The sequence below is a fragment of the Rhodamnia argentea genome, chromosome 8, assembly GCF_020921035.1.
Source record: "Rhodamnia argentea isolate NSW1041297 chromosome 8, ASM2092103v1, whole genome shotgun sequence".
NCBI lineage: Eukaryota > Viridiplantae > Streptophyta > Magnoliopsida > Myrtales > Myrtaceae > Rhodamnia > Rhodamnia argentea.
Window position 1 is genome coordinate 7,910,001 of NC_063157.1, and position 24,539 is coordinate 7,934,539.

At 40.3% G+C, this 24,539-nt stretch overlaps 3 protein-coding genes across 3 annotated transcripts in view; 1 reads left to right on the plus strand and 2 right to left on the minus strand.

The window, feature by feature from the left end:
* The window catches only part of LOC115736748 (histone H4), a 595-nt gene extending 158 nt beyond the window's left edge, over positions 1–437 (minus strand). Inside the window, exon 1 of the mRNA XM_030668577.2 lies at positions 1–437. This exon is cut by the window's left edge and continues 158 nt beyond it. Coding sequence (XP_030524437.1) covers positions 8–319 — 312 coding nt within the window. The 5' untranslated portion in view covers positions 320–437 and the 3' untranslated portion in view covers positions 1–7.
* Positions 438–11,064: 10,627 nt separating this feature from the next.
* On the minus strand, positions 11,065–12,099 carry LOC115736547 (osmotin-like protein). The gene is made up of 2 exons (XM_048283765.1): positions 11,269–12,099; positions 11,065–11,234 (listed from the first exon to the last, which is right to left on the minus strand). The coding sequence occupies exon 1, from the start codon at positions 12,080–12,082 to the stop codon at positions 11,336–11,338; it is 747 nt and encodes a 248-aa protein (XP_048139722.1). The 5' UTR covers positions 12,083–12,099; the 3' UTR covers positions 11,065–11,234; positions 11,269–11,335.
* Positions 12,100–22,006: 9,907 nt separating this feature from the next.
* LOC115736546 lies at positions 22,007–23,685 on the plus strand. Its single transcript, XM_030668292.2, has one exon. The coding sequence runs from the start codon at positions 22,587–22,589 to the stop codon at positions 23,541–23,543; it is 957 nt and encodes a 318-aa protein (XP_030524152.1). The 5' UTR covers positions 22,007–22,586; the 3' UTR covers positions 23,544–23,685.
* Positions 23,686–24,539: the final 854 nt, after the last annotated feature.

Here is a 24,539-nt window from a genome sequence, read left to right on the forward strand (position 1 = left end):
AACGTTTTCAGCCGCCGAAGCCGTACAAGGTCCTTCCCTGCCTCTTGAGCGCGTACACGACGTCCATGGCAGTCACCGTCTTCCGCCGCGCGTGCTCCGTGTAGGTCACGGCGTCGCGGATCACGTTCTCCAGGAAGATCTTCAGCACCCCGCGCGTCTCCTCGTAGATCAGCCCGCTGATCCGCTTCACCCCGCCGCGTCGGGCCAGCCGCCGGATCGCCGGCTTCGTGATGCCCTGGATGTTGTCGCGCAGGACCTTCCGGTGCCTCTTCGCGCCGCCCTTGCCCAACCCCTTGCCTCCCTTTCCGCGGCCCGACATTTTCTTGGCCTCGAAGCTGAGAGGATTCGCAGAAGAAGCAACAATAGCAGCAGCAGCAAAAGGAGCCTTTCGGGTTTTTCGGTTTCGCAGTGACGACGGATTTGTCACGGACCTGGGAACTTATTATAGCTGTGGTTGCAGTGAGTGCGAGGATTAGTGGAGGGTAGATGTGAGGCGTCGGATCAGGAATTCATCGACGGTTATAATTAGCGATCCGCGTGACTTCGAGATATTGAATCTGGCTCGTTGATAGGAAAATATCCACGGTCCAGAGACGGTCCGCTGGAGGCAATTGTGAGCCGCGACTCGGATAACGGGCTTCGAGACATGTGCTTCCTTTGGCGGGATATCTAAATACAGGCTACCTGCTTTTTTAAATTAATTTTTCAGCCTCTTGCTAGACCCGCGCTCTGCCATTTAAAATAGGATTAATATTGCGAAAAATTTCAAATTAATATATTTATTATAAATTATTTTTTATCATAAAAAATTCTAAATTAATACACATATGATAAATTTAGTCAAAATTATTTTTTTGACCATCAAAATTTTCAAACTAGTACATTTGTGATAAATTTGCCCTAAACCAATTATTGACTACAAAAAATTCGAAATTAATACATGTGACAAATTTACCCTTCGTTAGTTACCGTTAAATTAGATTAATACCACAAAAATCTCAAATTGATACACTCATGACAAATAGAGAGTAAAAATCCCAAACGTGTACATTTGACAATTGCCAAGTGTCGTCCAACTCAACAATTTGTCTATAAAATTTAACAAAAACTAACGGATGACAAATTTATCACAGGTGTACGAATTTTGGGTAAATTTGTCAAATGTGTACCAATTTTATGATTTTTTGTGATAAAAGAAATAATTTTGATAAATTTATCACATGTATATCAATTTGATATTTTTTGTGGTAGTAACCATTTTAAATATATTGAATTTATTCAGTTTGAATATTATTATTTGACAAATAGTATTGTCAAACGAGCTGCAACAAAAACACGTCTTACAAAATCGTAAAATAAATGTTGACTGATTTATGAAAATAACATATAAAATCAATTAAGATTCAATTGAATCGCATCGAGTTAAAAGGGGAAAAAGACATCAGAGCGATCATTTGAGTGCCACATCGTGGAAAAACGATCATTTAAGTATGTCACGACAAATTTCAGCGATTCTTCTAACGTTACTTTTTAAAGTAAATTTTGATTTCAACGTGGAAAACTGTTCGTCCGATATTGCAAAGTGAACAAAAGGGCGACGCTTCATTTAAATTGGGGAAATCCCTCTATCTACGGAGCTGGACGAGCAAAGCTCTGTTTTATTAATGGAGAAATAATTCCTAATTCCTTAATTTAGGGCAAGCAAATTCCTAAACCACGTCGTCTAAATGCTTACTTGTTGACTCACTTTTATAGCGAGCCACATCGTACATTATGTAATAAATTGATGACGCATCGTAGTATATGGTAAGATAAATCGCCAATAGCACTAAAGTGATCAATTTTTAATAGCCGCGCGACGCTTTAGTGATCGCTCGAAAAACTTCGTTAGGAAAATCAAACATAAAATAACTTTGGAAGTCGAATCCTTCTCAAGTGTGTTTCTGTGGTTGGTAGTCAAGTTTGTGAATATTTTTTATGATTTATCAAAAGTAGTTCTAGGTTTGAATTATTTCGATGAAATTACGAAATTCTTCTTAAGATCGTGGAAGGGAGTATTATATACTGTCAAGAGATCAATTAATTTTATGAACAACGTTTAAGCCATCTTGTTTAGAGACATACGTGAGGTATGTTCTTCGGCTTTACTCCTTAGGGCGCAAATGATTACAATTCCGTTTCTCTATTTTTATATTTTTCTATTATTGGAAACAGATTTGGAGCAAAAATTCATTTGAAAAAACAATTTTATTTTTCTATTTCTGAGATAAATTTTTAGTCTATAAATAGGCTTGAAACATAAATGAGAAGTAGAAATTTTTCACATTTTATATTTCTCGATAAGAATTCTTCTTATTGCGCTTTCTCATTCTCTCTCACTCACATGCGGTCTCCCTTTCTCTCTCGCATCCTTGTCACCTTCCGCCAGCCGGCAACCGTAGAAATATTATTATCAAATGAATTTTTATTCCGAGAACAGAGATTTTATGTTGTTATTTAACGCGTTTCTCTTCGTTCAGAAACTTACCAAGAGAATACAAATAGAAAAATTTATTTCTAAAGCCGGAAATAGCTATCAGAAATAGAATAGCTATCATTCGCGCCGTTCAAGTCCATGATCAATTTCTAGAAAATTGGTTTTTCCTAATCACGATTTGATCTTTGCACAGATCTTCACAAACAAGTATAATTAATTTTTTTTAACATATATCAACATCATTTTGGCGCATTATTAATCGTAAAAGGTTTTAAAAAAAACTAAATTGTCAAAATACAAATCATCCGATCAGTACAAGAATAGAAAATTCACAAACATAATATAAAACATCGTATATCGTAGGTATATTATACTATCTCTGAAATGCATGTGAGCAATAAAAAAATTTCCATACTAACTAACATGGTGAAAACTCTAAATTAAGGTTTGTTGACACCTAACTTTTGGATTCTTATTTATGGCATAAAAATTAGGGACTAACATTAGTCCTTAGCAAAAATATCAAAATCATTTTCATATAGTTATTACTTAGACTAATTTATTTTAGCATGCACTTACATTTGCATTTGAGTCGGACCGACATCGGATGAAATTAATTTAGTTTGTATTAAGCTCGCAAGAATGTGAAAATCAATCAAGCTAATATCCTCCATGTGGTGAAATATCGTGAAGGATTGCACGACGGAATGGGATCTTTGGGGCGTGGAATTTTTGAAAAAAATGATGATAATGAAAGGGGGCGTGAATCAAGAGGGAAGTAGGCAGAGGTAGTTAGAAAAAGAAAATATAAAGGGATGTTTTCAGATTTGTTGAACCAGAATTGATCTTCAAAAGATCTTGAACAGAAAAGTTTTTTAAACATTCAAAAGGAAGCGAAACCCACTGGTCTTGGCTTATAAAAGGGCTCTTTGATTCACGTTCAGGGGGGCTACGTTCCAGAGAGATAAAAGTGAAGAGAGGGGGGCTCTGTCATGTCACAAGAGAGAAACACGTGAGAATTTCGAAGCAAGAGTAAGAGAGAGTCATTTAGAAAGTTCCTTCAGCAGAGTCTACTATTTTGGCGAAGCTTTGCTTCACGCACGGCCGGTCTGCTTCCAATACCAGCCCGACGCCTCCAACACCAGTCTAGCTACCCTATAGCCACGACGAGTCCCATGAAGCCTTGCCAAACGACGCCTGCTGCAGTCTTCTTCTAACACAAGGACGAAGCCATCATCTCCATTCCAGAAGCCAAAAAGCCAAAAGGTGTTGGACCTTCCCTTGATTAGTGGTCCACCTCTCCTAACGTGAGAATGGCACCACCATAGGTGATCATGATCACATGCACCACTAATCCCAATTGAAGAAGTGCCAGGCGGTGGTTATTGGACTATTCAAGGGGATTGGTCAAAGTAAAAGTCTGGTTTTGAGCAAAGAGTTTTCAATCCTGATTTGCACGATTTGCACAACACATCCGCTAGTTACAACGACGGGTCTTTTCAAATTGGTTGGCTATTGTCCGACGTCCACGAGTGCCCTCGCCGATCCTGTTGAGCAGTGGTGCACAAGGAAGTCCAAGCCGTGAAGAGTTCCCGTCGATCGGTCCAAAAATTGGAAGCTTGGAGTGCAAGTTCGTATAAATTCAAAAAAGAAGAAGAAGAAGAAAACACATCTCGCAACCTAGGTATGTTTCCTAATTTAAATATTATGAATATTTAGTTGCAAAATCGATTGATTGAATTGTCATTTTGAGAAAATCGTTTTGCAAGATCGAATGTTCGATTGCTGGCTAGATCGAAAGAGTTGCATGTTAAATTTAGAAATCAGAATTTCTGAATAATCATGCGATATATCCTGTACTTGGCAAAATTTGAAAATTGTGATTTGATTGAGATTTGTTTTGAAATCTTGCTGATAATCTGGTTAATTCAAAAAAAAAAAAACTTTTGAACATAGAATCGGTTGAGATATCCACTTTCTTGATTGATTTGATCGGCATAATATCTTTAGAATGAATATTCTCTTGCGTGATATTTAAAATTCTAAAAGATATTGCATTGCATTTTTAGATAAAATTGCATCCTTACATTAAAATCATGTAGATATTTGCATGTTTATTAATTTTAGAATGAGTTAATTTAGATTTGCATTTTAGGATAGAATATGCATATTTGCATTGATTTTCGTGTCTAAAATAATTTATCTTTAATATGTTAGGGATTAGCCAAACTCGAACCTTAAAATATGAAAGATAATTATCTTTAGACATATTTTTATTTAGGGTCATTCATTAATCCGAAAATACAAAAAAAAATAAAATAAGCTTGCCATGTCATTTGCATGCTAGGTTTAGATCATATAGAATTTGCATGTTTAGGTCTTCAATTAATTCGTAAGTCATGCGGTCATTTTAATTAGACCGTAACATCATTTGTACATTAGTTTCATTTAATTGCATGTCATCTAGGTTAGTTAATTAAATTAATTTCATATGCATGCTTAGGATTTCCTTGCATTTAATTTAATTCATTTGCATCTTAGATTAAATTCATGCATTGCATATAGGTTAGTCTTTATCCCGTTGAAAAGCAAAAATTCAAAAGTGAGAACAATTTGTCTTGGCGTATGCTTCCCGCAATTACCTTGACTTCTGGATGTTCAATTAATTGATTGTGCAATCGCATGATAACCTTTGTTAGTGACTTAGGTTAAAATCAATTAATGTTGCCTGACAAAAAAAATTTTCATGAAATAAAATGGTACCGAAAGCGCGTTAGAGTAATCTAGCGTAATCAAGTCCCCGGACTTAGAATCTCGGGTTCGTAGAAGTAATTTAGTTCTCCCGTTAATTTACTTAGGTTTCTAATCGACCTACCAAAAACGATTAGTGGCGACTCCAATTCAAATATCTTTGCATGTTAAGTTGTGATTTGGTATGAACTTGGAAGAGTCCGAGTTAGGTTAGTTGAATAATTAACCTAATAATCCATTAGCCTAGAAACCTGATTTTTAGGTCGCGACAAGGTTACCATGCCAAAATCACATATATTTCTTCAATGCCAATGAGTTACAATTAAACAGTAAAATATCGAAGAGAGAAAAAAAGAATCTGGGATCATAAATTGGTGCATATATTATTTTCTACTTTTATGGACAAAAAAGTACCAAAACTATTTCTTGCGATGAGGACCTTATTATAATGTATTTATGTGTGTTTTAATATGTACATGCCAGCGGAAGAAATAAGCCATTCGAGCTTCATTTGTTTGCGAAAAATGTGGCGTTTCTGAAAAACATTTTTTAGGAAGCCGTTTTCCAGTAAAATGATGATATTTTATTGCATTTGGCTAACTTGTGAAAACGAGCTAAAAAATATTTTCCACCGTTTGTTGTGAAAATATGATTTATTTTTCTTTTGTGCACTCATTTTTATAATTTTTATTTTTATCTAATATCTTATTCATTATCTTTTCTTTTTTAAAATTTTGAATTATTTTATTTTTTATGTGTTTTTTTCTATTCACATTTTTTGCCTATTGGGCAAGCTCAAGCTTCTCCATAGGCCGGCAAGCCCTGGCCTCGCCAGATCTGGCTAGGCTTGGCCTCATTAGAGGCCAATGATGCCTCATTCGTGGCTAATCACCAGCCGTGGCTAGTGACCGAAGGATAAGGGAATTAAAAAAAAAGGAAAAGAAAAAATCTAAAAAAAGAAAAGATAAAAAAATAAATCGTCAAAAAGTAAAAAATAATTAAAAAGAAAGAAAATGTGAAAGAGAGGAGGAAGGATAGATGAGGAAAATGTTTTCCTCCTAGGCTCTATTTGTTTTGTGGAAAAGAACTTCTCAAAAAACGTTTTTTGGATTTTCCGACGTTTGGTTCGAGGAAAATAAGCTAGTATTGGAAAATATTTTCCCCCATGAAAAAATCTCCTTCAAAAGTGGATAAAATGTTTTCCTCTTCTTCCCCATATTTCTTTCCTCCGCTCTTTCACATCTTATTCCTTTTTAATTATTTTTTACTTTCTGTTTAAATTTTTAATTTTTTTTTCCCGTCTTCTCCTTCGGCCGGTCAACGACAATGGCCACGATCGGCGGCCGGTCAAAGGCTACGCCTGGCCGGGCATTGCCGACCTGTGGCGAGGCTCGAGCTCACCTGTGGTTGGTTGCAAACGACCTATAGAAAACAGTAATAGAAGAAAAAGAAAAACATAATAAAGAAAAGAGAAAAAATAAAAAAAAGAAAAATAATTGAAATAATAAACAAAAATAAATTTAATGGAGTGCATGGAGGAAAAGTAAATCCAATTTTTCATACCAAACAACAAAAAATATTTTTTGAATCTTTTTCATATTTCGGCCAAACACTAGAAAATATAATCATTTTCTTGAAAATTGACTTCCCGAAAAATATTTTTCAGAAATGACTCATTTTTCATGAAACAAACGGAGCTGAGGAAAACATTTTTTTCAAATTTGAAGGAGTTTTTTCCATGGGTAGAATATACTTTTCTTGACTAGCTTTTTTTTTTTCACGAACCAAATGCCAAAAAATCCGAAAAACATTTTCCCGAAAGTTGTTTTTCGTGAACCAACGAAGCCTCAATTCCCTGATTTCTCACCCAACTAGTGGATGAGTAATATGCACGAGTCGGTTCCGTTTCTGATATTCTTTCTTTTTTAACCTTATTTTTTTAATTAATTTAAAATATATATATTAAAAATCAGATTTGAATCAAAACGACGTCGTTTTAGTCACGTCGTCGCCACATAGGAGAGAGAAAATATTGAAAAAGCCACATCAGCATTTTTGTTAGTTAAATTAAACGAAGTTAAAGAAAAGACTCGATTACACTAGTTTGACAAGTTTTAATATTCGATTACACTTTTTTACAAGTTGACGAGTTTTGGAATTTCTAATGCACTTATCCAAAAAAAAAAAAAATTAACCAAGTCTTCGCATAGGAAATATTAACTATCGAGGACACTTAAATAAGTTTATTTAAAGTTACTATGCGTACGAAATGGAGAAAAGGGTTTGCTCGTTTTGAAGTCGAAACATAGCCGAGCCCAAGTTGTCGATGATGTGTTTAGTGCGGTAGAATGAAATGAAACAAGGAGATAAAGCCAAATCGAATGGAATAAAAGATTCCAATCTCATCGTTTTAACTAGAATAAAATCGTAAATAGTAATAACCAGAAAAGGTATAGAACATAATTACTTTACTAAATTGATTTTGCAATTGATTATCAATAATCAATACTAATATTAAACTAAAATTGGCTTTTGACATTCGATGTACTTAGTTTATGTTGGCACTCAAAATATTCCGCCTATCAAAACACGTGTTGCGCATGTGGAAGATCGATACACGTGCAAAACACGTGAGGAATCAGCACATGTATCGCACGCGTGAGGAGTTGTCACACTTGCAAAACACGTGAGGAGTCGACACTCGAGTAAAAACACGAAGAAGGATCGACACATGTGATAAACACATAGGGAGAAGACGTTTCAACAAAGGATGAAGGAGGCATGTGAAGAGGCCGATAAGAGTAGATAGAAGTGCTAAACATGATATTGATGTAGACACCAACGAAGAGTAATCCCGCCGAGGAATCAAGACTTTTTAAAGAAGCTCCAAATAGTGTAAAAGTTTCCCTATTGAATTCCCTGGTGGGGAAACAGTTGTCGGCCATATAGGATTGGGATAAATCCCTAAAATATGGCTCGAAAGGCAAGAAAAACTTGAGTTCGAGTTGCATGAACGATAGTGGAACGACTGACTCACTCATCGACAGTAACTGAAACTTTGCCTTCAAAATGACAAAAGCACCAATTTCATTAGTTATTTAAGATTCAAATAACTGCTTGAAGACCTGGTGCGAAGGATTTAAAAAAGCCAAAGAACGTGATAGCTTTGACGCGCTAGAACAACAACCGTCGAAGAGCAGTTACTTCTTCAACCATTATAAATACCATAAAATAGGCACAGAAAATCCCTTTCCCGAACAAATTCACAAATTTATCTTTTTTTTTTTTTGGTAAGGAATTCACAAATTTATCTTTATCTTTACTTATCATAATACATTTTACTTTTTTTAGCTATAACTTTCGGATTCTCGTTATTGAGTCAAACTTCGGCATTTATCTTTATCCCAAATACTATGCCATCGAGTCAAACTCTTGTGTATTATCGAAGCGTGTTCAAAGCTTTGTCATTGAGTCAAACTCTGACACTATTTTGGACATTGATTCGTTATCCTTAAAGGGAATTATGCTCAATAAGCCACGCAATCGAGTCAAACTTTGATTTGGTCTACGCTTGCATATTTCCTTTTAATTCCATCTGTATCGATTTCTTTTGAGTTGTATTTACAAAGTCTCTCCATTGAGTCAAACTTTGGTAGAGATAATATTTGTATAATTCTATTGGAATATTTGCAAATTTTGGGGGTTGATTTTTTGACTATTTGGAATTCTTCTGTTCAAAATCATCACGGGACCTTTTATCACATTTAAAAGCCAAAAAACTCACGGAGGAATTCCAACGAAACGGTTTCATTAGATTAACATATCTTTTTCCAAATAATCGAAAATCGAAAAGTTTTTCGAAGTGGTAAAAGAGACTTAGAACGTTGAAGGGAATTTAACCTTGATCCTTCAAGAGATGTAAAGTTTAAAGAGTTGGTAAATGATAGAAATATCATTTTTTTAAAATCTCAATATAATTACAAACATGGTATTGTATTATAAAATTTCACTTAGTAAAAAACGAGCTAGGAACAATGATTATCGGTAGGGGTGTCAGAATTGAATTGAAAATAGAATCGAACTAAAATTTCGTGCATTTTCGGTTCGGTTCGATTTTGGTTCAAATAATAGAAAAAACACAGCACGTCTTTTTCCCAGTTCGAATTTTGTCGGTTTAATTCATAACTGAATCGAACCACGAAATAGAAAAACACCAAACCACTCCGAGATCGGTAATGGCACGTAAAAGTAAAAATGCACCGGGGACGTTGACGCACATGCCCTGATGGAACCAGAGGAAGAGCTCATTAGCAGAGACGCCAAAGAACCCGCCGATCTCGCCGACCTCAAGGTTTTCGGTGACGTTGAGTTTGTAGTGGACCTCGTTTTCGAACTTGGTGTTGTAGGGCTGCGTCACGCCGACCTGGAATTGGCCGGTGGCGAAATCGATGGATTAGTCGGTGATACCCTTGGGGAGGAGGCCGAAGGGGAGGCTGTGGTGCCGGAGGTGGCCGTAGATCGTGTCGACGGCCTCCGAAGGCGCAACGAGGAGAGCCGCGAGAGTGAACAGGATCATCTAAGGCAAGTAATCGACAGTCCAATCGGGCTTAGGGTGTGGTGATCCATCTTTGTAAACTGAGGAGAGAGAGAGAGTAGAGAGAGAGAAGAGGGCGGTCAGTTTTTTTTTTTTTTTTGTCGTAAAGGGGTGGTCAGTTGAAAATGAACTTCCCGCAAAAGGGTCAGTTTGCTGTTTTCACTACTCCAATAATAGCAAACAAAGCCACAAAAAAAAAAAAATCGAAAACCAAATCGATCTTAGCTGTGTTTTTGGTTCGGTTTAGGGCGAGATTGATTATCTATGGTACCATGCACGTACCTAAAAAATGATACTGATACCGCAAAATTTTATTTATTTCTCTCACATTAAAGCGCGATGCCAAAAATAATTTTAGCATATGATGCGATGTTATGTTTCATATGAGGTCACGTACACGGTGCAACATGGATTTTAGGAAATCGGAGTTAGAAAGGGATAAGATAAATGACGCAAATGTTTTTTAAATTTTGACCCAATATATAATGTTGTCTATGAACTCTTTGAACTTTAATCCAATGTTTAATGTCTTGTCGTCTTTGAACTTTTAATTTATTTAATGTGATCGATAAATTTTTTTGTACATATTCAATTTAGTCTCTTAACTTTATAAAAATATTGAATTAACTTTCCGAATTTGAATTAATGTGAGGAAAACATGAAAAATTTTCATCTAGTTTAGGAATTAAATTGAAAATTTATCAAAAACTTAAAAATTATATTGTATAAATTAAAAATTCAAAAATGACAGTATAAATTAGACTAAAGTTCGTGGTTCGCATGGAACAAAGTTAAAATTGAGACAACAAATTTCACATTACAAAATCTAGGGACCGGACCATTTATGTCATCCCAATAATTGAGGTACCATTTGTGTCGTACATGAACAGCGTACGTGCACGGCCAGCATCGCACGAGACAATGCATGCCAAATGGGAAATCTCGACAGAAAAAACGAAAAAGAAAAAGAAAAAGCAGTCTTCTGTCCGAGTCAGACAACGTTCCTCAGACTCAGACTCAGACAGAGAGAGATTCTGCGTCCCATCGCGACAAGATCACTCTCTGCTCTCAGTGCTCTACCCGCTCCTCGCGTGTCTTCTTTTTTTGCACAAAAAAGTTAAAAAAACGCTCTTTTATCTCTTCTTTACTTTCAAGCCTTTACTTTAAAGATCGATTTGCGTGCAGCCTGACTTCTCCTGCTCATCCATGGCGATCTGAAAATTGTACCTTTTTTTTTTTTTCCCTTTACAGAAATGAGCTCATGCCATTTCAAAGCTGAAGAAGAAAGCTTATACAGGGAACGCACATCGAAATCTTCACATCATCTTCAAGCTCGACACACTCAGAACAAAGAACGATCGACTCAGATTTCGACTCGACTTACAACGAAGATACATCTCATGGCGGTCTTTCCTCGGGAATAAACGTTCCCGGAAAGAAAAACGACCTAGGACTAAGCCAAAACTCCACTACACTTGGACTAAAACTTGCCGTCGAGCTCCTGCGCGGCGGCGTCAGTGGCAGAAGATGACCTTGAGCTCGCGCGGCGAGGAGCACTCGTGCATCAGCGAGGGGCTGTCGTGCGCGAACGTGAACGTGGCGGGGCACGCGCGCTTGAAGAACTCCGAGTAGCTCGACGGCCGGCACGTGCTCTTGCTGTTGTAGTAGTTCCTGCAGCACAGCTCGTCAGTCCCGAACGCCTCGCACCCGCTCTTGCACGCCACCACCGGGCCGTGCCCCGCCGGAGACCGCAGCTGCAGCTTCGGCGGGCACGTCGCCAGCAGGTCGGCCCGGCAGCCCACGACGGGGCATACGCCCTTCCCCTCGTGCGGCGTCACCGTCATGGGGACGTTGAAGCCGTCCACGAGGCTGACGCCGTAGGAGGAGAAGTCGGCGTGGCCTTGGTGGAGGCCGAGCTGGGCGAGGGTGGCGGGAGAGGCGCCGCCGAGGCCCCCGCACTCGAGGCGGCCGCCGCAGTCGCCGGTGGCGCAGGAGAAGCGGCCTCCGTGGGCGTGGGAGCAGCCGGTGCGGGCCCAGACGCGGCCGGACCAGGTGGTGTCGGGGGCGGGGAAGGAGCGGTGGCTGAGGGTGGGGAGGGGGAAGCCACCGCGCTCGAGGACGGGGTGGCCGACGTTGGGCTGGATGGCCGGCCACACCGTGAAGGGGCAGTTGTTGACCACGGTCAGAGTGAGCGCTTGGGATAGGAAGGGGGCGCGGAGGAGGAGGAGGAGGGTGGTGGTTAAGAGGAGCGAGGGAGCCATCGAGAGAGAGAGGGGGCCGGGGGGCGCGACGGGCTAAGCGTGAGAGGAAAAGGGTGGAGGGCGAGTGACATTTTATAGGCGTGGAAAGTGTTCTTTGGTCCTAATGGATTGGCTGAATGGCTCGTTTGCCCCCAGCTCAGCTGCTCTTCTTTCGAGACTTGGACCCTTTTATGTCTTTTCACGTGGGCAATGTTCGTCTCGACTTGTTTGGATAATATTATGGGCATTTATGGCCCTGTTTGGTTCAGCATTGTAAATAAACATTGGGGCTCTAAAGTCTTTTGGTCAAATGTAAATAGTGTTTGGTTCATTTTGTGGCTCACTTTGGGGAGATGCAATTGCATCTCAAATACTCTTTAGAGGGAAATACAATTGTATCTCCAATACTCTTTAGAGGTAATTTGAGCTAAAAGACTTTTGCGAAATACAACTAATTTTTTTTTTTAAATTTGTCACCTTAACTTGCCGCCACTCATCGCCGTTGCCCACCGCCGCCCGCCGCCGCCGACCGTTGCTTGCCGCCCGTCACCACAGATTTGCCGATGGCCGCCATCGCCTACCACCGCTAGCCAACCGCCACCGCCGTCCCCCCACCGATCGCCACCGCTCGCCGACCGTCGGTGACCGCCGCCGCCTCTCACCACTTCCGACCATCGCTTTTTTTTTTCAAAAAGAAAAAATACTTTACAAAATTCATTTTTCACCAAACAGTATTTACACTAAAATTGTTTTCCAATGTGTTTGTAAAATACATTTTATCAAACATTATTTGCATTTTGAAAAAGGTATTTAGCCCAAAGGTATTTGCATTTTCTTAAAGTTCCTTAGATAAATGCTGAATCAAACAGGCCCTACGTTTCGAATCGGGTCGAATTTTCATTGATACCGAATCAGATTCCAACATGATTGTTGTAAGTTTATTGCAGCACGAACTGCATAGCACGAAAAATCTTAAAAACAGCTCAGATCGGTATGGTTCGGAACGGGTTAATGTTATTCTTTTTTGTTCTCACGGGCCTCCCTCTATGTAACTATCCCATTTTCTCTCTCCTCTCTTCCTCGCCATGCTCTGCCATGCCGTTGTTCCTCAAACCTAACGTTATAGGCGACCTTGCCGCCCACCTTTGTGCACGTCAGCAAGAACTAAGCTGCCTAGATCCATCTGGTCGGACCTCCATTTCTATCCTCTTCACCTCTCGACCTAAGATCGGGGCTGATCTTGGTCCTCGACATAGGATCGACCCAGATTCAAGGTCGAGTCGAACTCCGTAGGAGGGGAGCCCTATATCTCGACTTGTTATCGTCGCCTTGAACCCTTGTTGACGAGGGGATAGGCTTTGGTGGCGCCATGCCTCGTGGGTGCTAGTAGACAAAGAGATACATTCAAGATCGTTGCAAATGAGGACACGGAAAACACAGAGGGGCGACGACATCGTAACAGGGCTGCAGGAGTGGAAGCTAAATAAAGAGGGAGACCGAGATTGTGATCAAGCTGCAGACGAGGAGTGGAGTCAAGATCCACGTTCTCGCTGATGATCGAGGTGCAAATGACAACGAGGAAGGACACATTTTTTTAGGGATTCGCGTTCTCTAAAAGCGAGAGAGTGTATTCTTTGATGTGTTTCGGTTCGAGTCGTGCACCTGACCCGACCCGCATGATCCAAAATTGCTTTGGTGCATGTTTTTTCATACATGTTATCCGAACTAGAAAGGCCGGAAAATATCCAAAATCTTCAAGTTGGTTCGCGTATTTCTAGCACCCCTAGATAACAGGAAAATTGTCCAATCGGCCATGAACATGTTGTGCGAATGCTAATTCATTCACAAGCTTTCTACTTTTATCAATTTAATTGTAAATCTTTGCACGAAATTCTACTATAGTCCTTCTAGCCATTTTTTTGCCGAAAATCGCTGATTGAACGATGTGCCACGTAATATGACCGGTTATGCCACGTCGGTGATTTCCAACAAAAACTGCCCCGAAGGACTACATTGAAATTTTGCTAAAAGGTTTACAACTAAACCAACAAAATTGGCAAAATTGAAAAACTTACGACTAAATTGTCATCTTTACAATATGTTTCATGATTGATTATGCAATTCTTCTGGATAACAAGTTTAAACATGAAACGCTCTTAGATCACGTCAAAACACAACAAAGTTAACACATTCGTCTTTCCTTATCATGCCTATAATGACTAGGGGTAAGTAAAAAAACCACGATCCAACCAAACCGGACCGGACCGGACCGTACCCCACCGGCTGATTTTGGATGGTAACCGGTTGGTACGGTTCGGTTCTCGGTTTCAATTTTCTAAAACCGGCGTGTACCGGTTCGGTTTACTGTTTCAGGTGCGAACCATCCAGCCAATCCCGTGAATCGGTCCCTTTATATAATGTGAATATATATTATTTTCAATGAGACCATCTCCTCTAAGCCCAAATCCATCCGAAAAAAAAAAAAAAAAAAAGAGCCCAAACTTGTCTTTGTGTTTGGTGTATCCATGTCGTTATAAGCAAATTGTATTTGTGTTTGGTGCAAGAAATGGCATCATAATGTCGTGTTTATATTTACAGCTCACGGATGATGTTTTGTATTTCAACAGGGGAGATTAAAAACTTGTGGCATGCATTTCCAACATTTTTTGTCCTTTCTACTGTTTTCTCTTGATGCTCTCACCTGTGACCATTTATCATTATTTGGATCATAGCAAGAAGCGTATTTGTCCAGTTCAACATGGAAGGAAATTCGGCTTTTATGTATATCAAAGAGAAGTTTTGAACAGCGTAACCAGGATCCAATCGGGAACCGAACCGGACCGGTGCTCCGGTTCTCGGGTGGATTCATTAAACGAACGGGTGATTCACGATTCACATTTTGCGGAACCGGTCATTAGCGGACGATTCTCGGTTCTAGGCTGGGAATCACTCATCCTGGAACCGATCATCCCTAATAATGACAAGGAAAAAGCTTAGCTGACCGTCCCACCAAGTCACATGATGGGACAGTCAACTATTTACCAAAAATGTTGTTTGCTGAAACTTTCACTTCACATTCTTTTTTCTTTTTTTCTTTTTATGTGTTTTTACTTCACATTCTATTTGCATGAACGCATCATATATTGAAGTGATATGCTTGTCGGCTGAAACTCTACATCCGACATATACGCACCACATATTTGCGTGATTTCAAAAGTCCACGTCCGATATGAACGCACTATATATCCGCGTGATATGCTTGTAGGCCAAAAGTCCACGTTTGATATGAACGCACTATACATCCGCTCGATATGCTTGTCGGCTAAAAATCTACTTCTAACATATACACACCACATATCCGCGTGATATGCTTGTCATCCAAAAGTCCACATTTAACATGAACACACCACATATCAACATAATATGCTTGTCACCCAAAACTCTACATCCGACATATACGCACCACATATTTGCGTGATTTCAAAAGTCCACGTCCGATATGAATGCACCATATATCCGCGTGATATGCTTGTAGGCCAAAAGGCCATGTTTGATATGAACGCACCACACATCCGTTTGATATACTTGTCGGCCAAAAATCTACATCTGATATGTACGCACTACATATCCGCGTGATATGCTTGTCATCCAAAAGTCCACGTCTAACATGAACGCACCACATATCCACATAATATGCTTGTAAGCCAAAAGTCCACGTCTAACATGAATGTACTAAATATCCATGTGATAAGCTTGTTGACCAAAAATCTATGTCTGCCATGTATGTGCCACATATCCACGTGATATGCTTGTCATCCAAAAGTCCACGTTTAACACGAACGGTCAACTTAGCCGATTCCTAATGACAATGTTTGGTTTTGACTTTTTGAGCGATACAAAGTCAACTTACATATCTAGATCAATTTCATCAAAATCAATGTCGTGCACCCTAATAGGGTAACACAATATAGGGATGTCGGCAATCAAATTCTTCGAAGGAAATGGAGAGAAATCCAACAATTAAGCAAATTGTTATGTGAACGGGTCCTTCCACCGAACATATTATGCACTCGATCATAACAATTCGAATTTCTGAAGCAAGGCGATTGCGTACCTTGTCTATTTAACAATATGAATTCATAGGAAGAGATGATCGCGTGTTCAGTTGAAAAGCGTTTCTAATAATGCAAATGGTGATTCTAATAATGCAAATGGTGATTTTTTGTTGAGGAAATTGTCAATCTACCATACGGATGCTAATTTAGTCATAAACTTTCTAATCTTGCTAATATAGTCCTAAACTTTGCACGAAAATTTAATGTAGTCTTTTCAATTAATTTTCGCCTAAAATTGATGACGTGGGATAACAACGATGACCGAATCGCCATTTCGGCGGTTTCTCACAAAAAATTGGATTGGAATGAAAAGGTCGGCAATTCGGACAAAAATTTAGAATCAAATTGGTAAAAGTAAAAAAATTTATGATCGAATTGATATTCATATAATAAACTTAGGACTTATCGGCTAACTTTCTCGAGTTTTTCTGTCCTTGAAATGAAAGCAAGAATAGGCGCTTGGCGGGGACTGACCTGATTTGAACATCAGAATCGATTGGCATGGGGGAAATGGGAGCCCAGTACATAGTTCCAGCCTTATATGCACGTTGGTCGAGATTCTCATCTGAGAAATGGCGTAAAAACGACGACGTCTTACGATGCATGGATGGAGCTGCATGCACTGGTTCCGAGGTCGAGGTCGACAAACTCATTGGCGCAAGAAGATAAAGGTTCAACCCACCACGAGGTCGCGTCGGCTTTCCCACTTCCTAGAAATGCGAATTTTGTGGAAAATTGTGATTCCGACAGTTTATCTGAAATTTATATGACAGAACTAAGTAATTTGTAATGCACAAAATGCTTTTTTTTTTTTTGGATAGTATAATATTTGCTTGGATTTTGCTAGGATAGCGGTGTTTGGGTGACTATAAATAGGGGTGTCAATAAGACCCGCACCGACCCAATCCGGCCTAACCAAACCCAATTCGGCCTGACCAAACCCAATCTGGCCCGACCAGGCCCGATCTAGCCCAACCGAACCCTTAAATTTAGAGTATTTTAGGGCCAACCTTGGTACTGTTTGGATAAAGATTGGCTTCATCTCGGATAAGGGTCGGTGTCATTAGATTTTAGTTGACCCTAAAATGTTCGAAAAAAAAAAAAAAACTCATGATACTCAGTTTGTGAGAATAACAGCATGTTGCGAGTCACAAATTCTTAAAAGAGTAGACTCACGATAAATTTTTAATTAATTATTATTTATTTATTGTGATCGAGAATAGATTGTTAGCATAATAGTCATAAAAAAAACGGTTGTATAATCAATTTTCCATTTGCTTCTATTATTAAATGGTATCTTATTAAATATGTTTAATTGCGAGCGCAAGGGCTTTAAAAACACGATATTGTCTTTTAAGGTACAAATTAAATAACACCAAATAAAGGAAATACAAAAAAAAAAATCTTCATTTTTCCCGCCATTACCACTTGCTTTCCTGTACTTTTAAGAACGCCACTCACCTATCTTTAGGAAAAGCCCCGTTGTTAAAAATACCAAATTGTCCTTCCTTCCAATTTTTGATCCTTACTAGCCTTCATCGCCTACACACCATCGCCCCTTTCATCGCCGGCCACCGTCGCCATAGCGAAGGCGGACATGAAAAGTACGTTCAACGTGCACAAACATTCTATAAATGAGAAATAATGAGCTAAGGGTCTTCTCATTTTTCCAAGGAGGTTGCTCAACCTGTTTACCAAGGTTTTTAGCAATAAGATCAAAGATCAAAAAATAATAACCATAAACAGAAAGCAACCGATTACCCATCAACGTAATTTTAATAATTCCTTTTTCCTCCCCAGGAGCACGTCCTACGACCCACGGGGCATTCAAACTTTCGCAATCCTAGCAGATGATATTTGTTACTCAAAAATCGAACATTCTCGTACTTTTCGAGAAACGTGTTATTTCTTTAATGGAGTAATCATTTCTATAAGGTTCGAAGAAAAAGCCCTCTTTCCGTGCTTCACATAAGTTCATCTTCGTGATTTCTAGATAATTTCTTGAATTTATGCGAAGTACACGCAAGGGAAATTAGCTAGAAATTTTGATCTTTTTACATGCTCTTGTGTCGTATTAGATAGATCTCCAACAGCTTTTGGTAATCGACATTTTGTGTCCGTAGTAAGAGGGTCGTGACGTCTCCGTTATTCCCTGAAAATGATGGAGACGCGTGCTTGCGTCTCTTTAAAATGCTATGTCAACCCTAATGTAAACTAACATATAAGTTGGTCAAATATAGTTTGAATTAAGCATAAATTGCATCGCCAAATTATAGGCATCCACTTCTACAACAATGCACTTTGTATAAGAAATTCACGTGACGTGGCGCGACCGGTTCCGATGTGGCAAATTTTTAATAATATGTAAATATTTTCAAATTTTTATTTTCTTTCTTTTTTTATTTTTTTTATATTCTTCTTCTTCCTCCTCAAGAAAAAATAAAATAAAATAAATAAAACAAGAAGAGAAGAGAATAAGAAAAAAATCTAAAAAATATTAAAATAGTATTAAAAAGCGGCCACGTTAGGACCGATCGAGCCATGCCGATGATTTCTGACCAATTTTAGCCGGAAGGACTGAATTGGCTCAAATGTAAAATGTTTAGAACTGAATTGATAGAAAAAAAAAAACTGAATTAATGTAATTATAATAAATTTATAACTTTTTTGCTAATTTTTCCAAAAAATATCGTGTGTGAACTGCAAGGAGGTCTAGGATGATGGTTGAAGAGTATGTAACTGGAGGTCATTGAGGCCATTGCCTCTGCCCATGAGGCCCCCTTCATCACCGCCAAGTGTATTCAGTCCATGCAAAGAGACCACGGCGGCGGCCGCCGCAGAGCGGCTAAAGAAAGTGATGATCAACTCCTGACGGCAGGCGAGATACTCTCCACCACCACCTTCTCCAAAAGCAGCTCCACCCATCAACCAAATCATAAGCTCGAACTCTCCTCCTCCTCCTCCTCCTCCTCCGGATAGCGATTTGATCGCTGGTCACCGATTCCGACTTCGAGGCGCTGTCAAGATCACAAACCACCAGAATTGAGGGGCTTTCCGGTGCCTAAATGACCTCGATTTCCGAAACTCATTTTCAATGTCGAGTCGAGTTAGGGGCAGATCTGAAATTTGAAGCTATATTGTTTGGATGGATTTGGGACGAGTCCAGTCGAATAAAATCATACACGAATGAAAGAAAAGTTAATTTCTGTAAAAAAAAGTAAAGAGTCTCACCTACGCATTTAAACAAAATAATGAAGAATAAATTGTATTTTTTGATAAAACCGACGCTAGTGTTACAACAAAAATTTCATAACTATTGAATTCCCTTAGCAACATACTCACGAGCTGCTCTAGCTTGGCTTGATAATTATTTGGGGATTGGCTTCCTAATTTTGCTTCAAGCCCGAGCTCGAGCTAGCTGCTTGAAAATTCTCGCCAAGCTCGAATTCATCAATATTCTACTTACAAGCCTAATCAAGATTATTTTTTTCAGATAATTGCGCAAAAAATCCTAAAACTTATCGCGAAAGTGCAATTGAATTCTAAAACTTTCAAAAAGTATAATTAAATCATAAAAGCTGTCAAATTGGTGTAATTAAGCTCTTTCATTAACACTGTTCATTTGGCTAAGGAAAACATTGAAGTTGCACTTTTAAATTATTTTCTCTCCCCTACGTGGCATTTACTATTTTTTTTTCTCTATTCTTTATTTAAATTTGATTAAAATCTAAGAAAATACTAAACTTTTATTTGAAAAAGCAAAACTGAAAAAAAGAGAATGGCATGGTGGGGGCCAGCGACCATGGCCAGGCCGAGGCGAGGCCGAGCCCGCGAGGGTCGCCCAGATCTGGCGAGCCTAGTCGGCCCACCACTGGGCCTGTCTCGTCCACGGTCCTAGCTCGACTTCAGACGTCGGCCCAACGGGTGATCCGGATCCGGGTCAAGTACCGGTGAAGATTGAAATCGCGTGCTGGTCATTGTCGAGTCCTTGTGGTGATCGTGGATACATCGCTTTTAGTGGGCCCCACTGCCCAGCTTTTCCGGAACCAAAGTGGGCCCCCTCTAATTATCTCATCAACGGCCCTCAGTTTCCGGCCTAATGTCATAACTGATGGCCTGGCCCCACTGGGCCTCGATTAATAATGGAGTCGGGCTTTTTTTTTTTTTTTTCTAAAAATAAAAATTGCACTGGCAGTTGTATGGATTAGTTAGGATGTGGATGGGATCGAAATACCTTTCGCATTTGTTACGAAGCAATGTCGAAACAGACTTATTTTGCATTTTAATGTCAAATACGAGAGAAAGAAATTGCAGGAACGATCTACGAGGGCGACAAGAGCGCCAGAGAATTGCATGGTTCTGTTCGATTGTTGTCACCTACACCGCGAAGAGAGCCAACCGTAGGGAAATCAACTATTAACCCCCGGGAATTACGCCAAGTCATAAATTACACCACCCCACCGTGTTTATTCACGATCTCTCGCGCCTTACCAAGAATAATCATAGAGAACTAAACCCCATATGGAAATTCTACGCGTAAAGTAGGAGTGGAACTCCACTCGTGCACCGATATCGTGCATCCTTATTTTTGTTAATTCAAATCTTTGTGCCGGTAGTTTAGAATCGAAAAAGAGCACGCGATCAAATCTCGGCATATATTAGGACCAAGAAACACTTGCATGATTGAGCCATCGTAACCATGCTATTCGTAAAATTATAGTGAACTTCTTTGCGATTGACTCTCCTTATGAAGTAGCTACCAATTCTTGGATTGAATCACGCAAATTTTAGATGCCTTCACCATCCTTTGTTGATGTATTTGGTAATTTCGTTTCTTGTATGATAAAGAATAGCAAGGTCTATAGATTTCCAGGTTATTTCACAAGAGTACGTATCCGAGCCAATGCTTGATTGGTGACTTGCTCCTAACATGTATTAGTCTTCGGTGAATATCTCGAGAGAGGAAAGTCTCGGATGTGACTCCCCGATTGAGGTGACAAATTGTGTTCACCCCAACTTCCCACCAAGCTCAGCTGGGCCAAGGTGATAGAGGAGAAGTCTAAAAGATGGATATCGTCCCAACTAATATTTGCCATACTTGGCCGAGCCAAGGTGGAAATTCTCGAGTTAATGTTGGTGCCTAAAAATACATAGATTAAGAGGGAGCGGATCTAAAGCAAGTGGCTCATGACTAAAGAGGGGATCCGTTAAGATACACACGTAAAGAGCAATATAATGCGAAACGGCCCATATATCAAATTCAACTGTAACTCACCAGTTTAAACTTTCAAATAAAAATATATCTAGTTAGATATATCGTAGGGTTCGGACTCGATCTTCCTCTTAGCGATATTTCCGGACTGAGATATCGGGCTATCGTTGCCGTGCCTCTCGACACGAAGGAAGCATCCTATCACGCATTTGACTAAAGGAGTACGACAGCATTTCGAAGCGCATTCGAAATGTTGCGCACGACATTAGTATCAGCAAAAGCAACTGTTGATTATGGAGCGGGAAGAGGGGGAAGGGGGAAGCGACCAAGACAATTCGGTCCGGTCGCGTTCCGTCAAATGCCGCGTTTGCGACACAGCTAGATTTTCGCAGGTTACCGTTGTTGTGTTCCTGCAAAAAAAATGAAAGCTGCTTTCGTGGGTGCGCGCGTGGGTGATGCAATCACCACCCGATTATTTTATTTTATGCATCTCTCTCTCTCTCTCTCTCTCTCTCTCTCTCCTTCTCTCTGGTTTTAATGGTACACGAACTTTTAGCAAAGCCCATGTGATTGCGGGCATGGTTTTTTCCAACTGTACTCCCATATCTTTTTGCAGCCCACCTCCCACGAACATCCCATCCTTTATATAAACAAACAATTTCTCCGTCGCCTCTTTCATTCTTTTTTCGCAGCAAATTTCTCGGGTCCATGCTTTTCTCTCTTCCCTTCGCCTCCATCCATATCCATCTCTCTAACTTGGAAGTGGTTGAGAATTTGGGACCGGTGGGCATTGTTTTTTCTTCTTCTTCTTCTGCAACGGCTCTGTTTTTTTCTTTCCCACAGGAAGGAAGCTTTGAGGGCTTATTACAAGATAGCCCCGAGCTTGAATCTTGTGAGTCGTGAGTGAGAAGTTCCGAAGCTTTTGGATAATTCCCGGAGGTTTGCTTGCCTCGTGCTTTGTGGCTTTCCATGAGTAGATAGTAAGTGGGCGTCTTCCCTGCTTTGTTTTTTTGAGGAAGTCTCTACTGCGTGGTTGAATTCTGGTTGCTTCTGCTGCACTGTGACTCTGTTCAAAGCGAAGTTTCGTCGTTTGGGGGCTTTCGGTACTCGCTAGGAAGTCGTCATCAGAGCTGGTGAGTTTGAATTATCCGAGCGGAAGGTCTCAGTTGCTTGGGAATGTGAAATTGGAGTGAGAAAGATGGCAACTTTCAGTGGTCTGGGGCTTGCTCTGAGCATAATCTTCGGTTTCCTCTTCTTGGCTTTTGTAGCGGAAGTGTACTATTTGCTGTGGTGGAAAAGAAGAAGAGTAGCCTCAAGTAGTAGTATTGCAGACGTCCCTGAAGAAGAAGACTACACCAAATACGCAAAGGAATTGCTCCAACTCATCTGTTGGAGAAAGCCCTCTTCATTCCAACACTCCACCAACACCAATAACAGCAAAGCGAATTCAGAAAATGGAAATGATTTTGGTGCAAATGAGCATGAAACGGCAGACCCAGAAATTGGAAACAGCAAGGACTTGCTGTCGAAGAGCCCTGGAGATCAGGAGAGTGTGGACTCGGAGCTCATGAGGCTCCACAACCTCCATGGCCCACCGAGGTTCCTCTTCACAATCAAGGAAGAGACCAGGGAGGATTTGGAGTCCGAGGATGGGAGGTCAAGGGGCGATAAGAGCAGGAAAGGCTCAAGGACCAGGAGCTTGAGTGACATAATCTTGGCCCTTGACCAGACCCCGTTCCTCACCCCTCTGGCCTCACCTCCACTCAAGTCGTCATCATCCCTCAACCCCCTCGAGAGTTACAGCAACAACGGGTTTAACAACCCCCTGTTCGAGTCCTTGGCGGAGGCCGAGTGGGCTCGGCCGGCGACGTCGCCGCCGCCCAAGTTCAAGTTCCTGAGGGATGCAGAGGAGAAACTGTGCAGGAGACTCAGAGAGGAGGCCGCTAAAAGAGCAGGTGGTCAAGAACGTGGCTTTGCCAAACCCTGCGGTGGCGATGGAGACAACAGAGAAGGGCCTCTTGTGAGGATCACTGTGGGCAAGAACGGAGAGAAGAGGGAGGTTCTTCGGAATGTGATTCCACATTTCCCTTCAAATGCTTCCCAGGTACTTCCGCTGGCATCTTCTCCAACAGCTTTCAGGCCCCTAGACAAGTAACTCCATTGTTCATTGATCTCCATGAACTCTCTGTCTTAATGGGTCCTTGTTCATTCTTTCTTTTCAAATTTTTTCCTTGGGATATGATTGCTTATCGTGTCGATTCTATTTTAATCCGAAAGGGCACTTGAATTCCTTCTGAGTTAGCTGTTTCCGTTAATGTGGGGATTTGGGTAGGAAGGCCTGATGAATGTTCAGGACCTTCTTTGGTCATTATGAGGAGAGTGATGAAGCACCAGAAGGTGCATGAGAGTTTGCCTTGAGCATTCAATGCGAGCTCATTGAAATGCAAAATCTTTGTAAGGTCGTGTCAATCCTCAAAGGGGTGGGCGGGTGGGCGGGTGGGGGGGGTGGGGGGAACACTCCGAGTCCGAGCTGAATTTTACCAGCATCTCTGCATCATTCAAAAATCCAGGAGCCTCTGTACAAAACAGGCAAACACTGAACAAGGGAAAAAAAGACAAGAACAAGAAAGGAAGATCGATGGTATACAAGATCATACAGTTTTCTTCAGTTTTTCCGAGTGCGTGTGTGAAAATGGTCAGTCCGAAAGGAAAAGATTCTCCTTTGGCTGGGCTTCAAGCCCGATACCAGAAGAAAAAAAACACTGTAAAATCCTTTTCACTTTAGATCGTTCGAATCAATTTTCTTCTACTTTTCTGGTTCTTTCTTTCTCAAAATCTGATTCTAGGGGCACATACTCGTAAAAAAAAGGGAAAATAAACGGGGGTCATGAACAACTTTACTCGTGCAGACGAGTCATTATCTTCATGGAGGCCAAGGTGGGGCTGCACTAGGCAGACCCCAGAGAAAGAAAAACATAGTGTCGGATCATCATCACTATCGTCCGCATTTTTTATTTTATTTTATTTTTGTCGAGTTAGTATGATTGTTGCAATGAATATTAGGAACAATAAAAAGATGAGATGCTTCCACAATACCTACTTTGCGTAAGAAAACAAACAAAAGACGAGAGATTTTCTCAAGTCACGCGTC